The following is a 12,208-nucleotide window of genomic DNA, read 5'->3' as shown; positions in this document are numbered from 1 at the left end:
AGTACATGTTCATACACACACACACACTAACAAAATTTTTTTTTTTTTATAATTATTAGAAAGTGAAGTGAGATTTGAGAGAGACTTCATATGAATTTGATGTACAGTGGAAATGTTTGTCATAAAAAAATGTTCTTATGATAAAAATGAGCGTAAATACTATAAAAAGTTCATGAAAATCTTGCTAAGGGGATGATTAAACAGAGTGCTACTTTTAAGCATACATATACAATGTGTTGGTGGCACTTCAGTCACTCTACTGTTATTATGGGAATTGGTATCACATCACAGATGTCAAACAGAGATTATCACAGAGCCATCACCAGCACCACTTTACAATATTGAGAGCTATGAGGTTTCCTGCATTCACTGGTACCTCTTTACAATATGGAGAGCTATGAAGTTTCCTGTATTCATCAGTACGTCTTTACAATATGGAGAGCGACAAGGTGTCCAGCATTCACCGGTACCTCTTTACAATATGAAGAGCTACAAGGTATCCAGCATTCACCGGTACATCTTTACAATATGGAGAGTGACAAGGTATCCTGCTTTCACCGGTACCTCTTTACAGTATGGAGAACTACGAGGTTTCCTGCATTTCTTCCTCTGCCCCACTGATATGAAGATCCTGGATCCCCTCAGACGACTCCTCCAACATCATGTCCTCCCCAAAATGACTGCCATCACTGTCCGAGGTGTCCCCCTCCTCATTCTCCATGAAGATTCCTATGCTCTGTGATGTAACGTCAGCGAGGATTAAGATGGTCATCACTTCCTCGGAGTTGTATGTCTGGAAGATGAAGTTGATGAGAAGTTGGATGTCTGTCCATTTCCTGAGTCGGTATTCATCGTACATGTCACGAATCCACTCCACCATACCGGTGCGCACGTACCAGTGCTGCTTCAGCTGTGGACGTACGGAACCACTCAGGAGAGAGAGTCGATGTTCAAGGTCATGAAGCTTGGAATCTGAAAAATGTAAACCTTTTCTTAAAATTCTTATAATTCACTTGAGAGTATATATTGCTTTAAAGATTCAATAAGCTGAAAATGGTATAGTCTTACATTACAGGGAAGTCAACACATTGGCTTAGCTATTGGAGATATGAATAAGATTACAAATAGAGGATTGTCCATAAAGATTGTGGACAATGACGTTTTTGTCAAAATGAATGGCTCTAAATATACTTATAAGTTATTGTATACCAGAATATTTCTTATGAAAATCCAAGTCTGAATAGTTTGGTTTTTATTGTTTGTACTTTGTAAGGTTGCAGATAGTGTGCACAGCCCAGGGTTAAAATGCCACTTACTTTGAAATAAAGTTTTCTGATTAAAATGATTATTTTCTTTATACCAGGTAATACAAGTTAAAGCTTAATAAAAATTAAATGTGTCACAAATAAAATGGCTATCACCATTTTCTGATATCTTAAGTATTGTTTACTATACAGGCAGTGAAAATATTAAGAAATTACCGCAAGAAATATGTTTCAAAAACTGACAGAAAAAAAAGCGACGTCGGCCATCCAAACAGTAACCGCGTCGAATCATAAAATTATGTTTAAATATTATTGAAACAATGTCAGAGACAAAATATTTATTCAAACTACTCGAAATTATTGGAATATATTTAGTTCATTTTATTTTAGATTGGTATATTAGATTTTTCAGCTGTGTGTTCTATTTCGGAGATGCTACAAGAAATGGAAAACCACATTTATTTAATGAAAATAGGATATATCCCTCTTCATGATGTTATAAATCTAGTGCAACGTTGGACCAGGGCTGTGCAGCCTGTGTATACAACCTGTTTATATTGATGATGCTTGTAAATTATCATGTATAGTTTGAATTTTAAAAATTATATCAATTATGATCTCTACATAAATTTTATTATACACACTAAGCAGTGTGGTATAATAAAGAAAAAATAGCACATGTCCTGATAAAACTTCAAAATCCATATTTTTGGCGTTATCATGAAATTTTACATCAGACTGGGCCATGCATCTTGCATATACAAAGTATTTATACACCTATAAAATTTGTAAAGTATTGTGTATCGTTTTAATTTTTTTATATTTACTAAATCATGGTCTATATTAAAATATTTTGAGATCTGAAACTTAATGTACATTTATGCATGTATAGATATACTTTGGCATACCGGTACATGTTTTTCTAATTTGTCTGTTGAGATTTTTATAACGTGAAACATGAATGTATAAATTGCAGTCGGTGTCTCTGTTTAAATATTAAGTTGATTTGTGACTTAAATTCAGTTTGACTTTAGTTAGGAAATAAAACATGGTTAAGACCGCGGAACATTAACTGGCAAAATTGGAAATATGCAGCTTACGTCATTTTCATCAGTTACAGTCAAAACCTTTTAATGATAGACAATGAAATGGGCGGGTACAATTTGACACGGACGTCTGCGAAAACATTGGATTGAAATTGCAATTCGAAATTCATTTTCAATCCACCTCAGCTACGCTAGAACGCACGGTGTTACTGATTGGCACAGAAGACAAATAATTTGAAATATATATAAATCAGAATTTTCTATCCCATGTTTTTAAAGAAATATAAAGGGACAAATATTTGATTTCTGTTTGGTATATGTGTGTTGGGTAGTTGGGGGTTTGGAGGGGGGGGGGCTGAACGATCTTGGAAATGAATAATTAAGAACGTTTTATTTTAGTTTGGACAACCCCTTCCTGTTTTTGTTTGTCAAACATTTTTCAGGGAAGAAAAAACTAAAAAATAAAAGCTCTTGTCATCCTAGAAATTAATGTATTCTTCATGTGAAGGCATGATCTGACTCAACAATTTTTGACACCCCCCCCCCCCCCCCCCCACCTTTTCTAGAATCTAGAATCCCCTGAAAAAATAATCTCTGTATTCTAGGACTTGACGTGTCCTTAAAATTATAGGCTAAAAAACTCATATAAATATGAATTTCAAACAATATGTATTTGGGAATTGAATTTTTTTGTCTTTTGAATCATACATTCACACTTAAGGTTTGAAAACAGCTCAGATGGATTGAAATTGAATTTCAAATTTTTTTCAGTGAAGAAGAAAATAAATAATGTTTTTTTCATCCTACAAATATTTAACATATTCTTTCATGTGAGACATAACCATAAATAATCTGATTCGACAAAATTTGCCAGCCCCCCCCCCCCCCCCCCCCCAACGTCTAGAATCAAATGGTCTTCCCCTAAAAGAATATACATATAGCTATATCTTCTATAACTTTTGTTTGTCCTCAAAATAGAAAATTGTTTTACATTAATTTCAAACTATACGCATTTGGGAACTGAAATTATTTGTCGTTTCGATCATACATTATAACTTTGCGAAAAATAGCTCAGGTGGATTGAAAATGAATTTCGAATTGCAATTTCAATCCAATGTTTTCGCAGAAGTCCGTGTCAAATTGTACCCGCCCATTTCATTGTATATCATCAAGTGTTTGACTGCGACAGATGGAAATGACGTAAGCTGCATATTTCCAATTTTGCCAGTTAATGTTCCGCAGTCTTAAAATAAGTGCTTGTGAAACTAAACATCTTAAATAACGTACAACAATCACATTTTCACACTTACCGGTATATTAACTAATTTTTATTGTAAAAGCTACAAGTTTACACTTACATGTAGATGCTACTCTACCAGTTGTAGGAATGTGTAGAAAACTTGTCATCTTAGTACTAAAACTGATGACATAATATGTGAGGAATTTAAGGAATTCCCCTACTAGATGTATAGCTTACACATATGAAATCTCAACCTCTCTATTATATGATATACATTTGCCAGTGCAGACCTTAATTATTAAGAAAATTATGGGATTTGTCAATCCTTGTATATTTGTAAATAAATGTTTACTTAGAACATATTCAATTTTATAAAAAATTATTTTAAATATATGCATGTATGCAATCATATACAATTTTTAAAAAATACATTAGAAACAGGCTTTTCAGTGCATATATTGATGCAAAAAATGAGGAAATAAGTCATTAAAATCATACTATGTTTTTGAAGTATTTTTTTCTTGGATCTTTATTATAGGATATATGGTTTTATTATATGATTGAATAATTCCTATCTCTCTGATTGGCTGAGATCCAACAATGTAGAAAAAATACTATGTTATATTCACCTGCACCTGACCTTTCATGTATAATTTGGGATGGGGGTGGTTGTGGGGGAAGGGGGTTGGGTGCAAGAGAGCCTCCCCCCCCCCAAACAATTCTTTTTTTCTGAATGTAAATTTTTACTATTAATTTAGACTAAAAATATTCATTGAAATACTCCCCCCCCCCCCCCCCACTAATGGACCTTAATCCCCCACCCTAACTCTTAAAAAAAATTTGTTAAAAGAATTCTCTTTTTGTGGGGGCTAATTTAGACTAAAAATATTCATTGAAATACTCCCCCCCCCCCACTAATGGACCTTAATCCCCCACCCTAACTCTTAAACAAAATTTGTTAAAAGAATTCTCTTTTTGTGGGGGCTAATCAAAAAAAAAAATTTCAGCTGTTATTTTTTCCTAATAATGCTTCCCCTTTCAAAATCTATTCTATAAAAGAGCCTGTCATTATTTCTATTTTGTATAGCAACTAAAGTAGATTTAAAAAATTCCAATTTAATAGGACTGATAATGTTTATTTAACCCCACTTCTCTCATTAGCTCACCTCGACGAAGTCGAGATGAGCTTATGCTATACCCATGGCGTAAGCGTCAGCATCCCAGTTAAAGTTTTAGGAGCAGGTCCATTACCAAGTAACCATAAGCCCTACTTGGACCAAACTTGCATGGATGATGCATCTACCGATGGTCACTACCAGACTTGCTTCGTTTGCTGGATCTGACCTTTATTTTTCAGATGAGTGACCAGGTTAAACTTTAACCAAATTAATATGGATGGTGTATCTACTGATGGAGACTTCCAGACAAGCTTTGGATGCTGAGTCTTACTAACGTTTTCCTAATGAGTGACCAGGATAAAGTTTTTGACTAGCTCTAAAATTTTATGGCCTGTTATGATTAAACTTGCATGGATGATGAACCATAGGATGGACACTTCCAGACTTGCTCCAGATGTTTGATGTTTGAACTGACAGACATTTTTCTTGATAATTGAATAGGTTAAAGTTTTTGAACAGGTCCATTCTCAAGTAACTACATGTCCCAAACTTGCATGGATATTGATGCACTCATGCACTCACTTACTAGAAAAAAAAAAGAAGTGATATTTGCCTTAATTACTAATAGACAACATTCGTCGAGGTGAGCTTTGTAATCTTTGATTACCTATGTTTGCATTTAGCTAGGACTTCAGCAAATGTAAACAAATAAGATGGCATAAACTGCTTAAATGAGTTTCATATGATAAAACATATTTCAGTCAATACAATGATTTAGCCACCTTCAAGGTACAATATTCACTTTAGGCTCTGTGAATATTGCACTCCTCAGGTGGCTAAATCATCGTATTGACCTCAAAAACAGCAATAATTGTATATAATTAATTAATTCATAAATTTCTAGGATATTTTTGTAATACATATGTACATTGATTCTGTCCATGATAACCAAACAACCATCAAATGTCAGTAAACTTTACTATCTCTTACATGAATATGTTTCTTGTTTGTACTATTCGTGTACATCTGTTGAGTTTCTACATGCTTCTTAAGTAGTATGATAAATTATATATCTTAAAAAAAAGGGTTAGTTTGAATTCCTTGAAATTTTTTATGGATCCACTGAACCCTGTACAAACTCTCTTTGTTCATTTGTTGATTAAGTATTTTCACATTTATTTGTTATATATACACACTTGTAATTCACTATGATGCTATAACATATGGCAAAATGTTTATGAAATTCCATGTCGCTTAATATCAGCCCTAGGGATTTAGCTTGTAGGCTGATAGTATCTCTTGTTAATATAAGATGACAGGCAGATTTTTTTCATGTAATATTTCTTATCACAGATTAACTTACATTTAACAGGTTTTATGAACTTGGATGTGAAGTGTGAAAAGTTGACAGGCTTTAGTAACAATTCATCTCTTCTCAAAATTTAATTTCAGTATACATATCCTTAGTTATAAACTAAAACAACACATATGACTGACTGATGTTATTTTTAATGTATTGGGGCCTTTGCCAATATTACTGTGATTTGTGCTAGTGAAAAAATGAGTTATTTTGAAAGAAAACTTGTTTTTCATGATGATTACTTATTTTTATCCCTCTTCCAGGAAATGGTCGGTGCATGCTTATACATTAATTTGTAGTGCTGCATTACCCTTTCTGTCCACCATTCTGTCATTTCATCATAGTTAGTTTTCCAGACTTTTTTTTGGCAGATGATTTTCCCATTTTCACAAAACTTATTGGTCCTTGACTTTGAACATTTCAAATTTTTCACTTTTTTAAGGACTTTTTTTCGTTGTGCTTGTAGATAATGATATGATGTTAGGTCTGTGTCTTAATTTATATTGATGACTTAACTCAAGTTTGAGTTTCAGTTTCATTGACACATTTTCCCAAACGTTATTGCATGCCCATAAATTTTGAAAACTTATAATTTTTCATTGTTTTTGGACCTTTTTCAATAAATGTGTTGGTAATTGATCACCATTTACATGCAGCTGAAGTTTGTTGTTGTATTGAAAATTCATTCAAGAAAACAAAGGCAGCAATATGATATTTTAGTTTTTGTCTTATTTCCCTTTTCTAGTATTTTCAATTCCTTGGACTTTCAATTCCTTGGACTTTCAAATACATGTTTTTAAAAATTGCTTGTCAGCGGGGGCATTTATGTCACACTGAAACATCTAGTTTGTTATTGACCTTAGGAGTGGCATTATCTATTTATGGTTGTGTTGGGAAATTAGGCATTTTTTTTTTAATTGTTTGATAGAATAATTCCTTATTGTGATAGATATTATTAATATATGATTATAGTTTTTACAAGAACTACTCCCCAGACTGGTAATATGTAAGGTATATATATGGAAGTGGAGGTTTATTACAGAACAACCCCCCCCCCCCCCATAAATTAAGATAAGTTAATGGTAGAACCAGTAAATTTTGTTTTTGCTACAGCTTCAAATGACACAATGACAGCTGTTTTCTGACACTTTGCATTTAATTATATTGTGGTATGTCATTGGTATCATCACATGACATCATCACATATACATGCATGTATCCATGCAGGGTATCAGCACTTGAATAATGTGTGGCTCATTTAATGCTTTGTATCTATATATATTCTTGTCTATATATATAAATCACAGTTTTCAAAATATATGTACTATGATTTTTGATCCCATGTGACCTTGAAGTTTAACCTACTTTTCAAAAATTTTAACATAATTGCAAGGAGAGAATTAAGATAAAACATTCATATTTCACCTGTGCATACCTGTGACAGATCGTTTCCCAACAATATGCTATGATTTTTGACACATTGACCTTGAAGTTTGATCTAGTTTCAAAATTTTTTTAACATATTGGTGATAGCTTTTAAATGAGAGAAGTATTTGACAAATGCATTACCTGTGACAAGAAGTTTTCAAATGTGCTATGATATTTGACCTTGTGATCTTGACCTTCAAGTTTGACTTAATTTTCAAAATTTTTAGCATTGCTTCTAACTTTTGAAGGGGAGAAGATAGGGCATTCATATTTGACATATGCTTTACATTTGACAAGACAGTTTCATATGTACTGTGGTTTTTGATGTTCTGATCTTGTCCTTAAAGTTTAACTTACAGACTTTTTTTTCAATTTTTTGGACATTTTTTGAGCATTTATTTAATTAATCATGCAATGCATTATGAAAACAAGACTCTTTTCAATTTCATTTTTTTACTCCCAAAATTAAAAATAGATCTAATGTCAAGAAGCTCTGAAGAGGTATGTTGAATATTCATTATATAGATGCATGAGATTGCCCATTTGTTAAAAAGAAAATCAAAAGCACTAGACAAAATGAAAAAATTGTGTTCGTGCATGGATGGAGTCTCTTGTTTTCTTAAAAATGGTTATTTGTGAAAATATTCTTTGGTGAAATACACCAGTAAGCATTACTGTCATAACACACTCTGCATTTATTAAGATAAAAAAATCTGACAGGTAAGGGCTTACCTAACAGGTACATCTGCTGGACAGCTCTATCATGACTCATTATCTGTTGGTGAAGTTTCTCAGCAACACTCCATAACTCCTTGTTGTCCATCTCTGAGACCTTACTGTGGGCTATAACACCAGGGTCCCCTTTTCCTACTCTAGTTCCCATGCTGTCCTGCTGTTTTAGCAATTAATAACTGATTTCATTTGCTCTACATTAACCCAGCATGGGCTTTGAAGTTTGTTAATTGGGAATCTTCAGATTCTCACTTCAAACAGTACCTAAGTGATTGGTGTAACAGGTAATTGTGTATAATGAAGACACTCCACCTGCTGGGTCATAGGGCCCTGTGCTGGCCAGGTAATTAGGTCATAATTACCTGGATTAATCTTGTCACCTCTGGGAAGTGGACCACCTGCTTGGGGCCCCATTGTTTATCTACCTGTTGAGTAGGCAATTATTGAATGGCTTTATCTGTTAATCTATTTTAATTGTTAATTTTTCTGATCTTATCAGTTTTGTCTCCCAGCTGACATATTTTACAATGATAATTGAATTTTGTGAAAATAATTACAATTTTGACTTTCAATTTAATGGTAGCACATGATCTTATCAGCATGAATATTAAATTCAGCTCTATAAAATCATTACTGCATACCTTCAGGTTCACTTCCTAATTCATTAAAGTATGTAGTACTTGTGTATATAGAATTATTATTACTAACACTTGCCCATAAAAAATAATTTCTCAATTTGAAGAAATAATTTCATATAATTTGAAAACTATATGTTATCTTAAAGAATTATTAAGATGAATATCAGAAAGCAATGCTCTGAATGACAGAGGTATATTAGTATACAGTAATTCAAAGAAAAAAAGAAACTTACTTGATAAAAGGCTAGATCTTCATTTAAATATTTAATCATTCTTCACATAAGAATTCTTAATTTGCATCAGATTTTGGCTCTCTGCTTCTTTTTCATGTAATTCACAAGAAAACATATCACCGTAATATTTTAAGTTGTTCAATACTTGTTTTATTTTTGTAGGTCCAGATCTTACTAAACAATAGCAACTTTTATCCTACCACCACAATAACCTTCTATGATGGCATACAACCAGTCTCTCAGAATCTTTTATTGAAACAACGGTATGTGCTTCATCATACTTTCTGATAGGGTGTGAGGTTATTTTGAACAATGTAAAGTACAGGAGTGGCTATATAGCATTTGCATTCTTTTCTTCAAAATTCAGATTAAACTACTTACGATACAGTACCATATTTAATTAATGATTAAAGCAAGGTTTTTGTGTCACCTGCAAAGCTTAGCAGATGCATATAAGGGTCATTTGTCCTGTATCTATCTGTCCATGCATTCATCAATCCTTATAGGCATGGGAGCTATAGGAGTCAAATAGACTAACTCTTTTCAAATCATATCTTAGTGAAATTTTTATGCCCCGCCATGAATATGGACAGGGCATATAGTGTTTGTCATGTCCGTCTTCCGTCCTTCTGTCCTTCCGTCTGTCCTTCCGTCACACTTTGCGTTTAGCTCTCTTCAAAGCTCAGTTTCAAAGAAACTATCCAAGTTTTTTTTATCAAACTTCATATGCTGATAGATATTGATGAGAGCTATGCAACTGCATCAACATTTTTTGACCTTGACCTTTCATTTGACCTTGACCTCACTTTTCTTAAATTAGTGTTTAGCTCAATTTTAAAGATACCATTCAAGATAGTGTAATCAAACTTCATATGTTGATACATACTGATGTAAGCTATTCAACTGCATCAACATTTTTTGACCTTGACCTCACTTTTCTTAAATGAGTGTTTAGCTCAGTTTTAAAGATACCATTCAAGATAGTGTTATCAAACTTCATATGTTGATACATACTGATGTAAGCTATTCAACTGCATCAACATTTTTGACCTTGACCTTTCTTTTGACCTTGACATCACTTTTCTTAAATTAGTGTTTAGCTCATTTTTAAAGATACCATTCAAAATAGTGTTATCAAACTTCATATGTTGATACATACTGATGTAAGCTATTCAACTGCATCAACATTTTTTGACCTTGACCTTTCTTTTGACCTTGACGTAATTTTTCTTAAATTAGTGTTTAGCTCATTTTTAAAGATACCATTCAAGATAGTGTTATCAAACTTCATATGCTGATACATACTGATGAGAGCTATTCAACTGCATTAATATTTTTTGACCTTGACCTTTCCTTTGACCTTGACCTCACTTTTCTTAAATTAGTGTTTTAACAGGGTTCTCACACCCATTTTTGGTACTGGGGCCGGGGCCAATGGAATTGGGAAAAAGCGTTATTTTTATAAAAATTGGGAAATTTTTACCAATCATAATTTTAACTCTTTAAACAAGAAAAATCAAATAATCACAGAATAATCATAGAAACTGAAAACAAATCATCTTAATTATTCAAGGTAGATCTTAATTAGACATGTAATTGACTGTTCAGATGTTTAGAACTTTAAAATAAAATGTTTGTCTTTAGATGTCCTGAAATGCTCTAGGGCTCTGGTCAGAACTTCTTTGGATGTCCTGAAATGCTCTAGGGCAGGGATTCAGTAACCACTAATTCAGAATGAGATTTTGTTAATTGTAGAGCGGCAGCCTGTTGTTTAAACAAAGTGTCTATTTTCTTACATTTGTTAGTTGTCTTCGTAGAATCTTTTTTCTATAGTATTCACATTATGCGACATGTTTGTGAATAAACAAGTCGTACCTAAGAGAATTCGTAATTTACTATAGTCGACTTTCGCTTTCATATTAAACTGGTTCCAGCATATATACGAACTACCAGTTTACATGAATAAACAAGTCGTACCTAAGAGAATTCGTAATTTACTATAGTCGACTTTCGCTTTCATATTAAACTGGTTCCAGCATATATACGAACTACCAGTTTACAACACGGAAGTGTTTCCTTCATATCTTCACAGTGCTTTCACGACTGTCAAAAATATGCTTTCTATTTTTTTTACAGTAATAAATTTTAAGCAATCATACATTGGGAATTTTTACACTCAAATTTGGGAAAAAAGGTGCCTTTTTCACGTTGGGAACGGGGCCGAATATCGGCCCCAATTAAAGAGAATCGAGAGCCCTGGTTTAGCTCAGTTTTAAAGAAACCATTCATAATATTTTTATCAAACTTCATATGCTTATACATACTGATGTAAGCTATTCAACTGCATCAACAATTTTTGACCTTGACCTTTCTTTTGACCTTGACCTCATTTTTCTTAAATTAGTGTTTAGCTCATGTTTGGGAGTTGATTTTATCAACTCCTCATAGTCAGAGCGCCAGAGGCGCATCAATACATACAAATGACAAACAGCCGCCAAGGGGGTATCCTCGATTAAATGCAGGATGTTGTGAAAATGGGAGAAAGGTTGAAATTAGAGTTTTAACCTACAAATTGAGCAGGGTGTAAAGATTTAAAAATGCAATGTATAATCTCAGTAAACTGCAGGCCTAAATATTTATATAAGAAAATAGATTTACAGATATTGCGAATAAGAAAATAGTACATATATTCTAATTTTAAGATAGGAAACTCGCTCCTAAAATAGCTTAGATACGTCATCAGTTTGTAGGGAAAGGCTGAAGGTATCCTCGTGATTATAACAATTCATAAACACCATGCTTCGACAATATGATTCCCATAATAACGGGATTAATAATCAGACATACGTTTAAATGCATGTCAGTATACACAGAGAACACGAAATCAGATTGATATATACCCTATAATGTTTATGTACATATGCGAGAAAGACTGATTATCACAGCGGGCATTATGTGCCTCCAGTATCTCTAACGTGTAAAGTTCTAAAGCCGCAGATAAGATCTCCAAACTGCAGCAGACGTGACCTACTTGACAAAATTAATTTAGCAGCCTTTTACTTCTGTGCCTGGAATGATAATTATTGATAGTATACACAGGATTAATTTTTATTAGGTGTGTAATTGAGATGGCTTGTTTAATATTTTT

General features: G+C 33.1%; 2 protein-coding genes across 2 annotated transcripts in view; one reads left to right on the top strand and one right to left on the bottom strand.

Moving 5' to 3' along the window:
* Positions 1-12,208, top strand: part of LOC133173326 (cubilin-like) — a 31,644-nt gene that overhangs the window by 5,033 nt on the left and 14,403 nt on the right. The window contains exon 6 of the mRNA XM_061308317.1: positions 9,223-9,323. Coding sequence (XP_061164301.1) covers positions 9,223-9,323 — 101 coding nt within the window. The remainder of the gene's footprint in view (positions 1-9,222; positions 9,324-12,208) is intronic.
* On the bottom strand, positions 116-8,599 carry LOC133173429 (uncharacterized). The gene is made up of 2 exons (XM_061308413.1): positions 8,190-8,599; positions 116-972 (listed from the first exon to the last, which is right to left on the bottom strand). Exons 1-2 carry the CDS (start codon positions 8,338-8,340, stop codon positions 584-586), a joined length of 540 nt encoding a protein of 179 aa, XP_061164397.1. The 5' UTR covers positions 8,341-8,599; the 3' UTR covers positions 116-583.

This window comes from Saccostrea echinata, unplaced genomic scaffold, assembly GCF_033153115.1.
Source record: "Saccostrea echinata isolate AGI-Se365-2 ecotype Australia unplaced genomic scaffold, CSIRO_AGI_Sech_v1 ptg000056l, whole genome shotgun sequence".
NCBI classification, from domain to species: Eukaryota; Metazoa; Mollusca; class Bivalvia; order Ostreida; family Ostreidae; genus Saccostrea; species Saccostrea echinata.
This window is presented reverse-complemented; position numbering and strand designations above follow the sequence as displayed.

What these genes read in the sequence shown, in the direction of transcription:
- LOC133173429 (XM_061308413.1), bottom strand. Translation starts at nt 8,340, where the DNA reads ATGGGAACTAGAGTAGGAAAAGGGGACCCTGGTGTTATAGCCCACAGT. An exon ending in CCAGCAGATGTACCTGTTAG is followed by an intron (nt 973 to 8,189) that starts GTAAGCCCTTAC and finishes TACATTTTTCAG; the next exon opens with ATTCCAAGCTTCATGACCTT.